The sequence below is a fragment of the Geospiza fortis genome, unplaced genomic scaffold, assembly GCF_000277835.1.
Source record: "Geospiza fortis unplaced genomic scaffold, GeoFor_1.0 scaffold7, whole genome shotgun sequence".
In the NCBI taxonomy this organism is placed as follows: Eukaryota; Metazoa; Chordata; class Aves; order Passeriformes; family Thraupidae; genus Geospiza; species Geospiza fortis.
Genome location: NW_005054344.1, coordinates 4,528,278 through 4,548,922, shown reverse-complemented (window position 1 = coordinate 4,548,922; position 20,645 = coordinate 4,528,278). Strand labels below are relative to the sequence as shown.

Sequence of the window (20,645 nt, the reverse complement as noted above, 5' to 3'; positions counted from 1 at the left end):
GTGATTCATGTGGTAGAAATATGTTTGGAAATATTTATGGTCCACATAAAGTAATTTTAATCAACAGTACTGGTATCGCTTGCCTCTTTCACAGGCTGCACTTTGAACTTGTTAGGTTTTATAGCATCAGCCTTTGTTCCTCCATAGCAGGGAACATGATAAAGCAAAATCTGTCCATAAAACAGACCCAGGAGCAGCCTCCAGGAGCCAGGCTGTGCCAACCTGTGTAACATGGGAATAGCTGTAGCAGGTCAGATTCAGGGTCCTAATATCTGGTCCCTGGCAAGGCCAGCAGCCAGCATTTTGCAAAAATATTAAAAAGGTAGCGGCAAAGTGCATTTTCCTGGATGCATAACTATCAGATTGCATTTGTTGATATTCTTCTGCTCACACTATTATTCACTAACATCCTTCCCTCTCCTTCCCCAGCTCTCTGCTTTTCCCATTTTCAAAAGGAGTCACAAAGCCTTGTAGGCGAGCGGGACAGCATCTCTGGCTATTATTAAGAACAATGTGGAATTATTGAGACACAACTTGTGACACACACACACAGAGCAGTGTTTTAGGGTGAATTGTGCTGAACTTTGCCGTGTTTTTGTCATAGGCAGAATTAAGTTTTCCCTTGGTAATATGCAGACTGCTTTTCAGTGAGAAACTGAATACCTGTCCCAGCAGCAATAGGATCAAATCCAGAGGAAAAGTCATGCAGCAGAGAACACACACTCAACTCTGTGGTGTGATGGACAGGGTGGCAATGGTACTCTAAATCTGTGAAGAAAAATAAATTAATTTTTTACTATTGAGGAAAAGAAACTTTACTTGTTGAGCCAAATAATGGAGCCCTTATTCTGACAGGCAGACACTCAGTGTTGTCAAGATAGGTGGTGAAGACAGGGAAATTGGGGAATCTTGGTCTTTCCTTTGAAGAAACAGGCTGATTATCTGAACCATAGTGTGAATTGTCTTGTGTGCAAGGCCTGTCCTGAGAGGCTCAATTTTGCTTTGTTTCTTTTGTTTGGAAGCAAGAACAGCCCTGAAATGTTAGGGCAGGAGTGAGGAGGTTTTGGGCACTGGGGAGTGTGAGGTTAAAAACCTCATAAAAATTTGGCAGTAAAAACCCATGATATTAGGACATTGCTAGCCATTAGGAAGGCAGAGGCTGAGACAGATTTGTGTGACAGATTTGCCATCAGGTAAAAGCCAAAGATCTGAAGGTCACGTTTGCTCTCTCTGTGGTTTGCATTCACATGCAATTGATGTGAAGGCACAGGGCTCAAGTGGCTTGCCCAGATGGCTGTGGCATTAGGGAGGTGCTGTAGGAACCCAGAGAGGGCCACCTAATTCCCATACAAAAAGATTTGATTTATTGGGGAAATTACAAAGGGTGCAGCCACAGCTCCTCCTCATCCCCAGGTGTGATGTTTGATTTCCAGACACACTTGTTTTCACAGGGTTTTGTGCCTCTTGGATGGGTCATGGATGGTCCTGCTGGGGACACAGGGGAGATCCAGCAGTGATTTTATGAATTCCCTTCTGCTCTTAGTCTACTTTAATCTATTTTCTTCTTCTGTTTGCTCTTGAAGGTAGATCCAATCTCATTTAATTATGTAGTGGTCAGAAAAGGGCAGGGCACAAGCCTTTGTTCTCTAATTAATTAATAAATCTCACTGCTTTAAAAAATTATGTACACTAAAGAGCCTGGAGATGTTCAGTGCAAGCCTGGAAGAGTCTCTGCCCTTGTACTGTAGCAAAAGATCTCAAGGAGCCTCAGGGGTGGGGAGCTGCTGTTTGTGTGTGGTGGCAGCAGACATCCCTCATGCGCTTTCTTCCATCCCTCCCTCTCTCTCCCACAGGCCATGTGGCTTAGTCTGGAGGGCCTGAGTGTAACTGGGCCTCTGAAGGACATGGACTTCTCTGTTCAGGAAGGAGGGGGTCCACGCATCCTTCACCAGGTAATCAAGTGTCTCGTGTTATCCACTCTGGTCAAGAGCCCCACAGCCTGCACACAGAGACCACATGTGAAGCGTTGTCTCTGTGCTGGTGGGAAGAACAGTCCCTCAAGAGGATCCAAAATTAATTTTTGATTCCTCTCTCTGGGAATTCAAGAGTCTACATGCAAAGAGCAGGAGACAACCCCCTCTCAAGCACATAATTAAGAGGATATCCTAAGTCAAGGATTAATAAAATCAACATTCCTGGAGAATTTCTTTCCATGTAACTTGTGTCATCATTTTCCTTTGACTCTGAGGTTTTCCTCCCAAAGCCATAACCACAGAAGGACAGATCCAGCTCCCAGGCAAATGAAATGGAGGATGTGTGTCATTTTTTTCCATTCCCATGCTCAGACAAAGCCTGTCCTAAGCAGACATTTGCTTTGGAAACAAACTGCAGTTGGGATTTCTTGCAGCATTCAGGAAGCAATGTGAAAACTCTTCTGCTGAGGATCAGAAAAGAGCAGACTTGTTTGAGCAGACTCTTGGAATATCATTCTCCCAGCCAAACACACTGTTGGCAATAGATTTTAAAAGTCACAAAAGTGTGAAATTATTTTTATTATGGTGAAAATGCTGAAAAAAATGATGATTTTTCCCTCTGTTTTTGGTTTGGTTTTTTTTTTTTTTTCCATTGTAGTTCAAACTCGAGCCACCTGCTGTGAGCTTCAGAATATCTGGTGAAAAAGCTGGAATTATTGACATTGAGCCGAGGACAGGCATCCTGTATATCAATGGGTCACTGGACTGGGAGACCAAACAAGTGCACAAGCTGCAGGTAAAAACTCAATAAAAAATAAGAAGGGAGAATATTCACATTCATCCTCTTTGGGTATACGTGGTAGTAAGAGAAATTGGTTGGAATTTGGAATCCTTTATTTTGCCTATGTTTACAGGCAGGTTTTTAATTTTTAATATCAAGATTTGCTGGAAGACATATGGTTTTGTACCTCTCAAAGACTGGACAGGAAAATGCTCCTTAGCAGAGGAAGGCTATGTTCAGAAAACAAAAATTGTGATGCCAAGACAACCCTTTAGCTCTCCTAATATGAGGGGAATCCTTGACTGGAAGTAGAATCTAGCCTCATGAATGAACTTTTCTTGTTATCCCTGAAGGCTGATAGGGTGAATTCTATTTCTGGAGTGGAAAAATGAACTATTGTAATAATTTAGAAAGCTTACAATATACATGGTGACCAACAGAGATTAGCTCACTTGGTTAGAGCATGGTGCTAACAATGCCAGGGTTTGATCCTTGTATGGGCCATTCACTTCAGGGTTGATGAACCTTGTGGCTCGCTTCCAACTTGGAATATTCTGTGACTCTGTGAAACAGTGTGAGTGAAAGACATTTAGGCAGAGAGGCACAGATCTAAGCTCTGTCAGATATCAGCAGAAAGCTGTTGGGCACATGTTGGACTCTAAGAGAGGAAAAGCTTTGTGTGCTTGTCCTGCTATTATACCCTTTTCATGAGGATCTCACTAGTGCAAATGCTGTTGAGAATAGAGCAGTGGATGGGAAGTCTTTGGGTCTCAGCGCATCCTTGTCCTCTTAAACCATGTCAAAAATGGTGCTGTCTTTTTCTGAGGCACTAGCAGTTGAGAAGAGATGATCATGAGAGGATCAGTATCTGAACAGGCAAAGTACATGATGATTTTTTAGCCAGCCTTAGCAGTCTTTCTAAAGTCTGTCACTTCAGGTTTCATGGTTTCACATTCTCAGCTCTAAAGCACCCTTGGACTGGAATTAGAGAGGACAATTTCCTGGCCCCAGAAGTTAATAACTCTAAGCATGTGAATCATTTATAGACAAAAAGTGATCACAGAATGAAAAAGTTATGCTTGGTTAGGCATAAATAATCATGATTTTATCTATTATGTGCAAACAAAATTAAGTGTGACAGATATATACTTGGTGATTTAAAGAAGGCTGGAAAATAAGTCAAATTGTGTGAAAAAAACAGTCATTAGAATTAAGAATTAATTTTTCTTTACTAACCCTTTTATCAGACTATTTTTCTGATTTACATTCATAATAGCAATTAGTTATAAATGCTATATCATGTTGGATTTTCTCCTTGTTTGCTAGAAAGTATATATTGCTGTTTAAAGAAAAACATGAATTCTAAGCTGTGAAAAAATACAAGTAGTCTTCTGAAACTGGAAGTGGGAAATTGTCCTCTGAAAGGTGTCATTAGAAGCAGGAGTGGGTTATTTGGTTTTGTTGGCATTATATACTGTGACAAATTTTTGTTAGGGAGCTACAGTGGCGAATTTGTCCTTGTATGTGGAGCTACCCAGTGGTGGCTCTCACCAGATTTGCATGACAGTAAGAGTGACCTGGCATCTGACACCCTGATATTAATTTATGCCTTTTAACCTGTCTGCATGAAAATATTTACTTGCTGTTCCTTCTTTTTTTGAATCAGGTGGAAAGTCTGGATGAGAATGGAAAGAGAGTTAAAGGTCCATATGCTGTTACAATATATGTGGAGGATATCAATGACAACCCCCCAGAATTTAACCAGACAAAGTACTATGGAGTAGTGAGGCAGAACTCTCGTCCAGGTAATTGTCACCATAATTAAGTATTATCATTAATAGGAAGGTAGGTAAATTAAGCAGGAAGGTAAAGTTGTTGCTATACAAGCTGGAAAAAGATCAGTTTTTCTTCCCACAGGACTGTACAAAGTAGGAATGAAAGCCTCTATAATATAATGAAAGGGCAAAGCGGTGACTGCTATGTGGTGTAAAGGGATGAGTGCAATCAGAAATATTTTTTATTACTTACTCTTTGCAAGTGTCATTTAACAGACAAACATTGCTGCTCTGTCCATTGCTCTGGGGAAAATAAAACCAAACAACAAAACCTTATGGTAGAAGGGGTTTAAAATTTAAAGGCTACCAAAGACTATACAGAAAGAGAAGGCTATGACTATCTGAGTCTTTACATATCAGTGAAAGAAAGTGCCAGGATAGATATGGGATATGTGCTTACCATGAGTGATGCTTCTCAGAACATGGGCTAAACCTTAAGATTTAGAAGAGAGTTTTAGATTATGAATTGCAGTGATCCAGTCCAAAAGTCATGCAAGCATCGAAGAGCAGTAGGTTGAGACTTACATCTTGGAAATAAAACAAAGGACTCATACAGATGTTATTGCTGTGGCTATGGACTCAAGAAGAAACTTTTGCTAAATAACATGCATATAAACCTCCATGGGGTCAGAAATTATTCTGAAACATATTACTGTATATTCTTCAGTGCATCCAAGTCAAAAAGATTTTGAATGCTGCCCTGGTGTGCAAAAGGTAAAAGTTGACTTACATTACTGGGTATTTCCATGTTTTTTTTCACTGTATGATTGTTCTTTTATTGTATCTGTGTCGCAGGTCATGCACCACTTTTATCAAGGTGCTTTGGGTTTAACTGATTTGTGTAAGAACTGCAAAGTGGCCTTAAGGAGAGATCCCAGTGTGCTGAATTCTGGGTTCAGGCACTCTTGTGCGATAGATAGCTCCCTGCTGATTTAACTCTGTCACCTTCTTCACCAACTGGTCACCACACCTGTTGTGATCCTACTAAGCAGAGCTGGTGGAGGGCGGACCTGTGGGATGGTATACAGCAGTATAACCTCTGCACATGGCTTCCCATGGGAGATGCATTATGGAGCAATGGCAGCTCCCCATAAGTTGCTTTCCTAGTTTGAGAGCTCTGCTTGAATGGATTATGTGTTAAGGTTCAGTCTCTTCTCTTACCACTGTTTCTTCTCCAATCCAAACAGGCAAGCCCTTCATGTATGTCCATGCCACTGACCATGATGATCCTACAACTCTCCATGCACAGCTGTCTTACAGCATTCTCCATCATTTTCCCAACCCTTATGAAGAAATGCTTTTCCAGATTGATAGTGAAACTGGAGCAATCTCACCAAGCAGGAAAGGTATGTAAAAAGATTCTTGATTGCAAAGAGCAAGCATGAGTTCTGGGATATGCATAGGAACAAAACAACAACATGAGGCTGATGCTACATTTTGAATAAATGTAGTCAGTGGGACATACTCCACTAAAGCCCTAGTTTTGGGGAACTTGTGTTTTGTCCCGTCAAATTCAATGGAAGCTAGCAGAAATGGGGATTGAGATCTGAAAGTACACTGAGAAGAGAGATCCTCTGTCCTTCAGGACTCCGCTATGTCGTATCTTGGAATTAATTCTCTACCATGAAATCTAGAAACCCAAAAGCAGTAACATGAAAAATGCAGAGAAAACTCAGCTGGAAAAGTGATCCCAACTGAATTGCAATGATTAGAAACTCCCATCTATTCTGCTGGGCTGAACAAGTGCCTTACTGGGGCTAGGGCTGTTCGGGAATGCCTCTGCACAAAATGAGACCACAGCACAGAGGTCTCATATGATTCCATGCACATGAGGCTATGCTGTTCAGAGAACCCAGAGGAAGTGGCTTGCTGAGGTTTGTCCCAAAGGACCATCTAAGGAGCAAGTCTGAGGCAGTTAAAGAACCATAGTGCATGTAGGAGGCAATGGGCAGATAAACAGCCCCCACAGCCTCTGTGCCATTTCTCTTGACTCTTTGCTCTGTCTTTAGGCTCTTATTACTTGGATCCTCAAAAGCAGGACACCTTCATACTTGTTGTCTCCGTGAAGGACATGGCAGGGACAACAACGAATGCTTTCACCAGCAGTGTTGATGTGATCATCACGGTGAAGGAGAGCCTGTGGAAAGCTCCCCCCACCATCCACATCAAAGAAAACTCAACCCAGGTCCACCCTGTCAACATCAGCAAGGTAGGGTCCTTGACCACACTCCATGAACTTCTCCTTGTACCACACAATTGTTTCCTCACGACTAACTGTGAAGGTGTCCCCACTGCATCCAACACCAGGTTCTTCAGAAGGACTTTGACACCTCCCAGTCATTTTCTTAATATGGCATCCTTTGGAAATGATTGTTAGTGGAGGTCTCATTGATTTTTTGTCAGCACAAAAGTTAATAGTTTGAAGGTGACTGAGATACAGTCAATACAAACACTAGAGTGACTGAACTTTGCCTTTCAGTTTGAGACCAGCATTCAGTTATGGGTCCTCCAGGCTTTGAGCAAACCAAGTGTTTTTTGGAGCTGATTTTGTGGTTAGCTTCTTCCACCTGCAGAAGAGCAGGACAGGGGACCATCTCCTCAACAGCCCTGCTGTGGGCAGTCCCTCACACTCAGGGATGCCTACTGTGACCGGTTTTGTATCATGCAGCACAACTGCTACATCAAAAGTACCTTGAAAGGACTGAAATACCCTCCTTCACATCCTGCATTACCAATATTCCTCTTTTCACAGTTCAAGCACAAAATATTTTGCTGATAACTGCAGACCAATAGCAGTGTGTACATCAGTACATATTAACTAACAGGCCAACAGCCTTTCAGAAATATTTGACTTTGAAAAATGCCTTGGCAATGACATCCCCAATGCTGTCATCCTTTGAACATGGCAGGATTCCATGGATCCTGCTCACAAGAGTAACTGGCTTGGTGCTATTCTTAGTGACAGCCCAAGGAAATCCAGAATGAAAACAGGTAGAAAGAAGACTAACATGTAAAGGTTCACCCATTTTGGGGTCACTTGTATAAACATTTCATGTGGTAGCCAATGTCATGTTGATTCTGCCTAGGGGAAAATGAAATGTAGCTGCTGCTATATAGAACATAAATGTTAATACAGACTCCATTAACTAACCGGTCTGTGTATTTAATTTCATTTTAAATGTGCAGCACCCCAAAAAAGAGCCTTCCTCATGAGCTTTGATGAATGTAAAGTGTGTGCATGCACCTATTTACAGATAGGTACCAGCTATTTGTTTGCGCAGAATCACAGAGCCATAGAATATGCTATATTGGAAGAGACCCATCAGGATCATTGAGTCCAACTTCTGGCCCTGCACAAGACACCCCAAGAGTCACACCATGTGCCTGAGAGCATTGTCCAAGTGCCTCTTGAACTAATGAAGGCTTGCTACTGTGACCACTTCCCTGGGGATCCTGTTTCAGTGCCCAGGAACCCTCTGGGTGAAAAACCTTTTCTTGATATATCTAACACAGACCTCCCCCAGTTGAGCTTCCTCAAGTCCTGCCCCTGGTCAAGAAAGTGAAGAGATCAGTTCCACCCCTCTGCCTCCCCTCATGAAGATGTTGAGGTCTCCCCTCAGTCTCCTCCAGGCTGAACAAATCAAGTGTCCTCAACTGCTGCTACTAAGGCTTCCCCTCCAAAGCCTTCACCATCCTTGTGGCCTTCCTTTGGACAGTCTCTAATAGCTTAATGTCTTTTTTATAATGTTGTGCCCAAAACTTCACACAATACTCGAGGTGAGGCCACCCCAGTGCAGAGCAGAGCAGAGCAGAGCAGAGCAGAGCAGAGCAGAGCAGAGCAGAGCAGGACAATCCCTTCCCTTGCCCTTCTGGTGATGCTGTCCCTGATGCCCCCCAGGACAGGGTTGGCCCACCTGGCTGCCAGGGCACTACTGGCTCATATTCAACTTTTCACTGACCAGGACCCCCAGGTCCCTTTCTATGGAGCTGCTCTTCAGCCTTTCATTCCCCAGGTTGTCCATACATCCAGGACTGCCCCATTGCAGATGCAGAATCTGTCACTTTGTTAAACTTCATACAGTTGATGATTACCCATCTCTATAATTTATCAAGGTCTTTCTGCAGGGCCTCTCTGTCCTGGAAGGAGTTGGCAGCTCCTTCTAATTTAGTGCTGTTTCATTGTTCCATTTCTCTGAATTAAATAAAACAAAGCAACAGGCAGGAATAGAGAGTGTTAGGAGAGGAAATCATTAGTATCAAGATATTAAAACTAAAATAATGTTTTTTTTCTCATAATCACTCTTTATCTCCACATCACCAAATCCTTTTATAAAAGGGTATGTGTTTGTATCCCATCTGGACAGATGGAGAAACTGTGGCAAAGTGGCTTCAGCACACAATTCAGAAAGCAGAGGTGGATTATCAGTCTGATTTTCTACAGTTCATCCTGAGAGCCCACCAAACTGTTAATTTTCTCGTTTATGAAGCTAACAGAAATGCAGTTGTTTCTGTTTGTGGTCCAGAAATAATCCCTGTTAAATCTCACTCTACACTTCTGACTTCCTATCCTGACTTGTTTTTTTGGTTTTTTTTTAGGTGCAGTCAAATGAACCAGGTGTAATTTATGGCATTTTTGAAAAAGAAAAGCTGCCAAGGCTCCCATTTTCCATCAGTGAGAATGGGGATATTTATGTGACCCAACCATTGGACAGGGAAGAAAAGGATACTGTAAGTCAAAACATAAAGCTTCACTGATGGCAGAGAGCACAGCAGGAAGCTGATTATTGGTGTGGGAGTAAATATGAGAAAGTTCAACAGAAAGGAAGGGGGATGGGGAAGGGGAGAATAGATAAAAGTTTTATTTCTTGTCACTTCTGTTTGGAAATGATGTGATATATGTGAAAGTTCATCCACCTATTATACTGTAAACAGGCTTCAGGTTCTCACCCTAGAGTGGGTCTGGCAGTAGCAATCCCTGCCCACAGCATGTGTACAATGTACAGCATGGACCAGCTCTGGCAGGGCTGTAGGTGCATGAGTAAGAGGTAGGAGGTGGAGTGAAGGAGGTCTGGAGGTTTCAGATCTACTTCATATCTTGGGGACCACAGATTTTAAAATCCTTTGGGAACTCAGCCCTCAGAAGCTAAGGTGTGATGGAAGAGCTCTGATTTAAACAGAGAAAATACTGAGCAAACTCATGAGAGGATATTTCATATTCCTGTAGTTACATACTAAAATGCAAAATATTGTCACAGCGGACATTCAAACCATCTAATTGCTATATTCTTGTTGCAGTATACATTCTATGTGGTGTCAAAAGATAACACAGGAGAACTGGTGGACAAGCCTTTGCAAATTCACATTATTGTGGAAGACATCAATGACAATCCCCCTGTGTGTCAGCAGGACCTGACCATAATTGAAGTTCAAGAAAATGAAAAGGGAGGTAAGAAAAGAACTTCTGTTAATTTATACATCTCATTGTATTCCTGTTGTTTCCAGCTATGTGTGAATGATCCCAAAGATTAAAACATGGCTGTCCCAGGGAAATGTTTTCCTGTGCAAATAGCCCTCCTGTTCTCCCTTCAATAATTCCTATGGAAAGGATTTCAAGAACCTGAGAAGGACAGACCCAAAACACCTACTTTAAAAATGCTGTTTTATTTAAAATATAAAACTGCATTTTCCCACAACCACAGATTTGGATAACTGCTTAGACTGTGTAAAGAAAAACACCTCTTTTATTACCAACACAAGAAATACTGTTCTTAAAATGGTATGAGCCCATTTTGCTTCATCCAGCTGCAGCTCCAGCATAAAGCCTCTGATTTTAATGGAACATTACCAAAATCTTCCAATGTCTTGACATCAGTTATTTGGTTTCAGGACTGAAAAGTCTGTTGTTACAGTCTTTTGGACTGCCCTGACTCCAAACCAGTATGTTGGGAGGCTAAAGCAAAAACTCTCAGAAGTGAAAGATTGCATGTCCATTGAAGTGTTTTCCATACAGCTTTATTGACTGTCTACTCCTTGCACTGGCATCAGTGTTGTCACCGTGCACTTCTGTGGAGATATGGAGCCACTGCACTGTGTCTGATTCCCATCTCTGCTCTGCTACAGGGAGTAATATTGGCACCGTGTTTGCTACGGACATGGATGAGAAGGACAGCCTTAACTCTCGTCTGCATTTCCAAATCCAGAGTCAGGAACCTGAATTCCCCTCACAGAATCTCTTCTATATTCAGCAAGACACCGGGACTTTGCAGTTAACTGGCCGTTCCTTAAGCAAGCGTGAATCAGCCAAGTATTTCTTGAAGGTCCTGGTGACAGATCCACGTAAGTAATGCCTGCTGTTACACATTGGAATAACTCTGTCCACCCGAGCAGGACTTGTGTTCAGTGTCTAAGGGAGGTGGGGAGACAAGGAGGATTTGCTGAATAGGCAGTAGCACTGAGAGCTGTCTTGCTCTGGCATGGTACTTGTCCTGTTCTCGAGATGCAGGGAGATGAATCATGATTCATAATGCAAGCATGGAAGAGAACCAGCTCTAGGACAGAGTGTGGCTAAATTGGGAAGCTTGTTAACAAGTACTTCAGAAAGAGATTTCCTTCCGCAGGGGGAAAAAATGAAGAAATCATGATTGTGGTTTTCCCCCAGATCTTTCAAAGGGACTTAACTGGAAAAAAAAAATATCAAGAAATTAAACACAGCTGCTCAGACAGTCCAGATAATATTTTAAAACATTAAGAGAATATTAAGCTGAAAAAAACGTCAAAAATTATGTTGCCCCTTATGTAAATTGTCATGAGTCCTTTGTGATTCACTGAATGGAAAGCAAATCAAACTTCATACCAAAGCTTAAAACTTTGTGCTGGAATCCCTACAGTCAGGCAAAACTTGTGCATGAAGAAATGGCATGGAAATGAAATGGTCTGTAAATGAAATGGCATCATTTTGGCAGATGATGGAAAATCTTCCAGAAGGAGGAAGCTGGTGATTTGTCTTGAATGCTTATTTGAATTCCATCCAAAAAATGTTGTTTAGAATTTTCCTTAACTTTCAGCTCATGAGGCATGTTCGTAAAACACTAAAATCCATCTATATATGGATATATTATGCTTCTAAAATTACAACCTGCCATTGTTTTGGGTGCCCCTGCTCAGGTAGTGATTAGATTTACATGAATCTGAAGCCTGCCTGTAACAAAACTGGGGGTGCTACCTGATGACCAAGACAACAAGGAAGTGTTAACAGTCCAGGGCTTACTTTTTTGACATGGAAAAGTTATACTGAGACAGCTAGCACAATTCATAGCTATCATCATCCTGGTAAACAGATATGGTTTTAAAAAGTGAGGGAAATGAAACAGGGTGGGACAGTGCTGGAGAAATGGGGAAGATCAATGGTAAGATAGAGAGTGAGGTTGTCATTGACTAAGAGATATCTGAGGTAAGTGCTTCTCTCAATTTAGTGCTTAGATTGGGCAATCTGGCAATGTTCACTTTTGCTCACAGTGAACCCTTCTGGAGGAGAGTTATTTTTGGCAGAAAGGCTGGTGTGACATTGTTTGTCTCTTCCCATGCAGAATTCGAAACAATCTGTAATGTGGAAGTACACGTCATCGACATCAATGATCAAATTCCCATCTTTAAAAATTCAGATGTGAGTATTTTTAAGACCATTTTGGATGCTTCAATAACTTTTGACAAGGGTTTGATCATACCTTCAATGTCTATAGGATGTCAGAAGGAAACTAGCCATTTACAGACAAAGTAACAGAGTAACTACTAGTAAAAATAAAGGTAAAATATTGCTGTAAGTCTGCATATAAGCTCTATCTAGACAGTGAGCAATGGGACAGATTAAGAGCTAATTATGAAATTTAAGGTAATTTGTTCAGTGGAAAACTGTGTACAGAAAGAAATTTTTCTATTAAAGTAGTTTATTCCAGAAATGCAAGTTCTGAAGGGAAAGGGGGAAGAAAAGGCTTTAAAATTAATCAAACAGCTAAATGGAAAAAAAAGCTGGTGTCTCCCAAGTACCTTTCTAAACACAGCACTAGTGTACCCAAAACAGCCAGAAGATGAATGGGAATCAAAAGTCCTATGTGGTTTGGCCAGAAACAGTGGTCCTGATTCCAGGATGGGTGTCAGGCTCCTACCTTTTCTCTGGTGGAGGTGCTGGCATCTGGCAGAGACCTGCAGACATTTCATGACTTCTGCCTGATGGCCCAAGCCTCCTGGCAGACACTGGAGCGGCTGAAGTACTTACACAGAGGTGTCCCAGCAACTGCCACTCCTGCAGGCCATGTAGGTGGTGGGCTCAGGAGAGCTGTCTGGCCTGTCAGGCACAGTTTTCCTTTCAGGAAAGCTGTGTTGAGTTTTGGGCCTTGCACACTGTATTGCCCATCTCAGTTGATGGCAAGGTCAGCACAGTCTCGTGCAGACAAGGCGCCTGCAGAGCAGGTTTTACACCATCTCACCTCAAGGTCACGGTCCAGGACCTGGTCTCCAGGTGAGGCTTCTGGGCAAGGGCACACATTAAACAGTCAGAGGAGTTGGGATGCCAATGTGGCAACAACCTATGGTGCATGAAGCAATCAAATATTTAACAAGGAGTGGCCAGGGTGCTCACAGGGTACAGAGAAGCTGTACTATCCCTTCCGCATGATCGTGGGCTGGTTTTTACAGTGGACTGGTGCTGTACTAGCGGCACTGACATAGATCCCATTACCTACCACAAATGTGTGGCCAAAGAGCCTCCCTCCTTTGTGCAGCTGCTGTGGGTTAAAATAAATCCACACATGTGGGTCACAAGCTTGTGGTTGTGCTGAAATTCTTATCCACAAATGGTTGTGCTGAAGTTCTTCTCCACAAATGGTATGTCATGTTTCAATGACACCTCTCTCTCTTCAGTATGGCAGTGTGACTCTGGCAGAAGATATCCCAATAGGAAGTGTGATATTAGAAATTGAAGCAACTGATGGAGATGAGCCTGCCACAGGGAGCTCCCTCATCGTTTACCAAGTGAAGGAAGGTGATCCAAACAACACGTTCACCATAGAGACAGACTCTGAAACAAACCGAGGGTTCATCAGGATTGGCAAGGTGAATAGATGAATTTTATTCTTCTCCTTTAGTGTTACTTATTTGTTATACACAGTTAGTGCCCTGGTAATGATTTGAATTATTTGTGAGGAGGTGAGGACTGGTGGTGGGTTGGGGACACCCTAAGCATGGTGCAGTCTGCAGGAGCCTCCACTTTTGGACTCAGGCTCTGTGTCTGTGCAGTGCTCACACATACACCTATCCTCCTGCCTTTGCTGTGCCCTCACCACCACCAGCAGCTCCCTCCACAGACTCTGCTGCTGGCTGCTTCTCCAGAAGAGCAGATTCTGGCCAATGAAGTAGGTCTTTATGCACCGTAATGATAAAAAATTTACATTATTTGAGTGATTTTGCAGCAGCATTTCTGGACAAGAGAAAGCCAGCTAATGCTTCCACGGCTGTGGTGGTAGTGGTGGGCTGTGAAGGGGCAGATTCTCCTCCCTGCAGTTGCTCTGGCCTTTGCAAAGCAAAGGGCAAGTGTAGCCAGCATGTCTCAATGTCAGCATGGGGACGCAGTTTGTTCCTGATGAGGGGAACATTAACTCTGACCAAGCCAAGGACAGCATGTGCTGCAGTAGGTGACACAGCCCATATCCTGAATGCTGGAGACAGGAATATAAGGAACACTTTTTGCTGCATCCATGAATTTCAATAACAAAATTACTCTCCCTTTGAAGTTAACCTTCTCAAAGGCGCTTGGACTATGGCTCCAGAAAGCTGCCACTAATTTTCCAAGGGGTGCCATATTGTGTGCCTCCAGCTCGTGTGCTACCACCAGGCCAAGTGCAGGGAGAGGCAGCGTTTGGTGAACCATCTTCAACATCAGCATCAGCCTCAGCCTCAGCCTCCTTTTTTCCCAAGGAGGCAGCTGTGAGAAACTCTGTGGTGTAACAACCCTTGCATGACTTTTGGCACCCGGAGGTCGTTTGAGGCCTTCTCATACAGAGCTATAAATACTATTTCTGTAAACAGGATATTGTTATTAAACTTAGTTGGGCAGGTGGCAACATTATTAGAAAATGCAGTTGCTGAGGAGGCCTCTAAACAGCCATATGGTTTCATTTAAACGGAACACTCCCAGTGTAATTTTCTCCTGTCAGCTCTCCTTTATTTTGCCTGCATTTGGGATGCAATCTCCTCCTTGAGAAAAGGGGGACATTTTAGTTTCTCATTGGAGCTCCCCACAGCAGCAAAGCCATTGCTTCACAAACCCTTTTTTTCCCTAATTCGTCCAGGCTCTTGATTTTGAAACAATGCCTGTGTACAACCTGGTGATCAACGCCACAAACCCCGAGCCGCTGGTGGAAGGCGTGGAGTACAACGCGAGCTCTCTCACCAAGTTAAAAGTTTCTGTGACAAATGTGGATGAGCCACCTGCTTTCCGGAAGCCATTTTACAAAACAGAGGTGTCTGAAGACATTCCTGTCAATACCTTGCTCATGACGGTGGAGGCCTATGATCCTGAAGGGGATTCTGTACGGTAAAAAAGAGTGACTGTGATTAATTAATTGAATTTAGGGTTTCAAAAATGGTTCTAAAGGACATGCAAGGAAAATATGCCCAATACTTGGCATGTGGAACAATATTGTTTTTATAGAACTCCTATCTCCTAGTAGAAGGTGGATGTGTGGTGGGGTAGGGGCCAGCAACACACCTGCAGCTGGGTGGTACTTTTCTGACCAGATTTGTCTCTGTACTGTAACAAACATCAGCCTTGAAACAGGAAACCACAAGGGAAGCAGGCTAATTTATATCTCCAGGAGAAAGGTAGAGCTGGACTGAGAATAACAAGGTTCCCTGTCCATAATGCCTTTATCAAAAAAAATAAGGCATATACTGTGTACCCCTGAACCAGTAGGAGAGTAGCTGCTTTTCACATCACACAGGAAGCAACCAAAATGCACAACCTCAAGTCTACAACTGAAAAAGAATTAATTTTCTTTCCTAGCTGTCAGAGATGACACATCTCTTTCTGTTGTGGATGCAAAGCTCTGTGCAAGACAACTCCTGTGCCGTGTTGCATGGTGTAAATGTACCTTACACAGCAGAGTCAGATAGAGGAGTTATTTGTGACTTTTGCTGTACAATTCCCAGCTGGAATGCTGAACAGATCAACTCAAAATAAACAGTTCTTGAAATTTAACTGAAATTTAGCAAAACACCAAGTGGTTAATAGAGTTGCACAATGTGACTCTTAGGCCTCCTGTGGGTTCTTATTCCCAGAGATTTCTCATCTGGCTTTCTACTTGTCCCTAACTTTTGGGAACTTATCATGTTTGGCCTTCTGTCAAGCTAGTTTGAAAGGCAGCCACATAGTCCAGAAGCTCTGGGGGATGATGACAGAGACAAATGACAGGAATTTAGCTATACATAAACCACATTTCTGCTAAAAATAGGTTAAAGGGCATAAAATAAAAAGTATGAAAAGTAGAAGATGTACAAGCATGCTGTTTCTAGTGTAAAGGATACTGAAAGAACAAAAACATTGAATGAGAAGGTCTGGTCACTTCTATTCAAGCAAGTTTCTGTGCTTTAACTGGGTCATATGTTCATGGTTAAATTTGTGTAAGTAAATACCCAGGGGCCTTGGTGATTTTTCAAACAATGATATAAACGCAATTATGTGGTGATGCTTAAAGCACATTCTGTTCCAAGGCTGCCCCAATGGAAGTAACAGGCTGCTCCAGACTGCCAGAAGATAATCACCATGGTTCTCCTTGGGGTCCTGGTCCCTCCTCAATCCACAGAAGGGTTCCTGGCTGCACTGGCCCCTCTGTCCCCCAGCCCTTGGCTTGTGGCCCCATCAAAACCAGCACGTGGGAGATGTGATGGGGTGAGAGGGACATGGGGTTTGGACAAATCATACTTCTGGACTAAAAGCTCAGTGCCATCCCAGGTTCCCCATTTAGAAGGAAAGTGGAATTGCAAGCACACAGGCTACAGCAGAGATGGCATTTCTGTAGTTCTGCTCTCACTCTTATTCTGGATGATTTTGCCCTCACTTCCTCTGTCTATGTCTCCTGGTTGGCTGTAGTATTGTAGTACTGCAACTCTTCCAAGAACCCTCTCTTTGAGTACAACTGTAATCAAGCTTCTTACATAAAGTCAACAAAGAAGTATGGGCTTAGTTGGAATTTTTTCCCAATTTGGAACAGTATATATGATTTTTTTCCCCCCTATTTCTTTCCAAAGATACTCCTTGGAAGGTGACGTGAGGAAATGGCTGAGAATTGATTCAGCCACTGGGCAGGTATACACTGCTTCCCCTTTGGATCGAGAAACTGAAGAAGTATACTCAATAGAGGTTGTTGTATCAGAGCTAAGTAAGTGATGAAACAACTAAACATACACACAGAGGAATCCCCTGTCCTTACTCTTTTATGAGGAATTATCATACCTACCATGACTAAACCCATGAAAAGTACTGGAACATGTAATCTCAGATATACATCCTGTGGTGTATCCTTAGAAGTATATATTTCTTAAGAATTTAAATTTCCTGAAGAACTCTTGATGCTGTTCATAACAAGGATTTAAAATAGCTTTCATGAAGTTGGGTATGGTCTTATATTTGCTTGAACCACATGGCATATAGAGAAGATTCAAATTTTTTCACTGTTTTCAGTATCAATATTTTCTGCTGCTTTTTTCTCTAGAGCTTTGAAGATTTTAGTCTTTCTCCTACGTATGGTTAGGCTTCCTGAAAACATACCCAAAGAGTAGTTTGTAACCTTCTACAGAATTTCATTTTGTTGTAATTAAAATGAATACTCTGTCAGGTCTGAAATGTATTAGGACCTCTAGTTCCAGCCATTAAATCTTTCCATTTTGGCTTCTGTTTTCTGTATATAGAAGAGGGGTGGGAAACTCAAGGCATTTCATGCTTAAGAGTGCTACAAAGAGCACTGGTCACTTGGGATGTGACTGCTTGCCAGACATGATGGATATGACAGATTACTAGATAAGATCTGCCTCCTTTCCCTTGCTAGGGTTCTGTAGCTAGCAAGAGCTGGTGGTAAATAAACAATGATCATTAAAAAGTAGTGGCAGCTACCACAAATCCATCAGGACCTCCTGAGACACTGCTTCTGCCACCTTTAGACAGAACACCACCTTTCACTGCCTATCTGATGGTGTATCTCTGTGATAGCTGCAAATGCAACAGCCCAGAGTGTAAATCCAAGATGTGCATGTAACTTTGCATTCTGTTTAACTCGACAGATAATGCAGCTCAGAAATCCAAAGTGTTCTTGACTCTACACTTACGTGATGTGAATGACAACTACCCACAAATAGCTATGGATTATCCTACTTTCTTCTGCTACCCAGTCAGTGGAAGAGAGAGAACTCTCATTCAAGCTACTGATGCTGATGAACAATTATTTTATTCAAAATTTACTTTTTCCCTTGCGGATGAGATGAATGCAAGAAATAATTGGGAAATCTCAAAATTCAATGGTAAGCTAATTCAGCTGTTCTTACAATGATATGGGACTCACTTGGTACTCTGGTGAATATGAATAATTACAGAATTCCTTTTCACTGTTATTATTGCATAACCAGTGTTCTGTGTAGAAAAAAAATTGGGTTGTTGAGAACACCAAAGTCATTAATTATTTTTTGCAAGAGGTAAAACCCAGTATGTTGCAAGCTATAATTTCATGAGTATTTTTGAGGGAAGAAGCATGTAAGTATGAAATATATGTGTGTTTAACGAACACAATTCACTACTGAAAAAGAAATAGAGCAGTTTGCAAACTGTACATTTCTGATATTTCATGCAGAAGGAAGTTCTGCCTCACAAAGTGAATGGAGCTTTTTGAAGGGGACAGTAAGCACATGAATAAGTGCTCGGCTGATAGAGTCTGTCTGAATTAATAAAACATTTTGATGAATTGTCCCACTAGAGAAAGCTGGGTTGCCATAAATTTAAAGTTTTGAAAGAATAAATAATAATTTAAAATTCAGGACTTGGAGTAAACAGTCAGCTCTTGCAGTGAAGGGAGTTCATGTGTGGTTTTCCGAAGGTTTTTTGCTGGGATCTGCATAACTCAACACATATGGATGTGCAATGAGGAGGCAAAGTTTACTCATTATACCAAGTTATTTGAATAGAAACCAAGTGTGAAGAATTTCAGAACATTCTTCCAAGACTGAGTTGGTTGAACAATAGAATTCAGAGGTGCTAGTGAGCCCTGGACTCCCAAATTCACTTTTGAAATCATGGGTGCTGAGCTGGCCATTATGAATCAGGAAGGAGAACTGTAAGCCGTTCCATGGAAATGTGAGATCAGCAGTATTCAAATAATCAGGTCAAATATTGTGGATTACCAGGAAACAAAGAGAGAGGAAACTGGAGGACTTCATTATGCCCCTGCATAAATCCATAATTTCTTCAGGCTTTGAACTCCAGTCTCTCTATCTCTATCATAAATATGCAGTATAACTGGAAACAGGTTTAGATAGGGTGACAAGGATAATCAGAGTTATAGAATGGCCTGATATAAGGAAGTGTATATAAGGAAGGAGCAGCAAAGTAAGCTACTACTTTAATCTTGGAAGAGAGTAAGGAAAGAAAGCAATACAGAGATATAAAATTATGAATGCTGTGGTCAGGGTGGCCAAGGTTCATCCTTTGCTCTCTCTTCCGGTGCAAAAACCTGGGACCCTCAAGTGAAGCTTGTGGAATTATTTACAGTGCAGATAGAATGAGGAGGTAGCTGACTTGGGAACTTGCTATCACAGGGCGTTGTCTGTGCAGAAATTTTCTAGAAGTTCAAAGCAAGAAATTACATCTTGCTCAAGAAGTCCTTGAGCTGAAAATGTTTAAAGGGTGAGAGGGAGGAGGAAATAAAATACATGCTTTCTTTTTCATCGTAATCTCCATTTATTCTGAAGACAAGATACTTACATCAATAGACTTTTGATCTGATCCGAATGGCTGGTTTTACCTTTTCCAGTTTTTAAAGAGTCTTAGATGTAACGGTGTAAGTTCACTAGAAGGATGGTCTGTCCTACATTTCCTTGGGAACAATTTAAGCTGCTTGTGGTCTCTATGAGTGTAGGGGACTACTCCAGGTTTAGATGGGATGTTATCAATGTAGCACTACCCAAGATCAGATTTGGCCTGGTGTAGAAATTAGGAAGGAAATTTTATAGTCATATTATGATGAAGGCCAGACTAGGCTTCTAGGTATTCCCTTTTTACTTAGTGTCTGCAAACCAATGAGATCCTGGAAGACATTGAGGAAAACAGGAATTACTATAATGTGCAAAGCAGCCTTAAAAAAAAAAAAAAGAACATTTGCAGCTGGTATGAATGTTGAACTAACTTTCTTTCTTGTGCTGACATGAATGTCCCATTTCCTACTTACAGCTACTCATGCTTTCCTGTCCCTGAAACATGCTAACTTTGAAGAGAAGGTGTATGATGTTCCAATAATACTTAATGACAATGGAAAACCACCTTTGGAAAACAAAGTGAATCTTAAAGGTATTCTATGCACACAATTATTACCTTCAAGAGAGCAGTTACATTTATAAATAACCAAATGTGACTACTAAACTTCTCATTAACCTCATGGCATTTCCTTTTGCAGTAAGCATCTGCAAGTGTTCCAGTGAAAATTCATGTTTTATCGAAATAGACCGTCAGCACTCCTGGCCAACCGCTGGGCAGGCAATTGGGATTCTGCTTGCAGTCCTGATCGTCATTGGTAAGTCACTTCTTCCTGGCTGATTTGAAGGCAGACTGAGATATGATGATGCTGCTGCATTTCTGACATGAAGTCACTTGTTGGGTGAAGACTTGTCAAGCATGTTGCAGAATGAGTGAAAGAGGGAAGATCCCATGATTGTGTATCGTGATGGCTGCAAACTTCTAAGGTTTTGGTTGTAAGAAAAATGTCCAATGGCACAACAACCAGCTGGGACAGAAGAAACTGCTGA

The 20,645-nt window shown here is 41.9% G+C and overlaps 1 protein-coding gene across 1 annotated transcript in view; it reads left to right on the top strand.

Annotated features, from left to right (window-relative positions):
* CDH17 (cadherin 17) overlaps window positions 1-20,645 on the top strand; it is a 22,458-nt gene that overhangs the window by 829 nt on the left and 984 nt on the right. Inside the window, exons 2-16 of the mRNA XM_005422922.2 lie at window positions 1,854-1,952; window positions 2,632-2,769; window positions 4,421-4,559; window positions 5,777-5,935; window positions 6,599-6,798; window positions 9,186-9,317; window positions 9,885-10,035; window positions 10,710-10,925; window positions 12,176-12,252; window positions 13,506-13,697; window positions 14,933-15,177; window positions 16,890-17,020; window positions 17,919-18,155; window positions 20,074-20,190; window positions 20,297-20,413. Coding sequence (XP_005422979.1) covers window positions 1,854-1,952; window positions 2,632-2,769; window positions 4,421-4,559; window positions 5,777-5,935; window positions 6,599-6,798; window positions 9,186-9,317; window positions 9,885-10,035; window positions 10,710-10,925; window positions 12,176-12,252; window positions 13,506-13,697; window positions 14,933-15,177; window positions 16,890-17,020; window positions 17,919-18,155; window positions 20,074-20,190; window positions 20,297-20,413 — 2,350 coding nt within the window. The remainder of the gene's footprint in view (window positions 1-1,853; window positions 1,953-2,631; window positions 2,770-4,420; window positions 4,560-5,776; window positions 5,936-6,598; window positions 6,799-9,185; window positions 9,318-9,884; window positions 10,036-10,709; window positions 10,926-12,175; window positions 12,253-13,505; window positions 13,698-14,932; window positions 15,178-16,889; window positions 17,021-17,918; window positions 18,156-20,073; window positions 20,191-20,296; window positions 20,414-20,645) is intronic.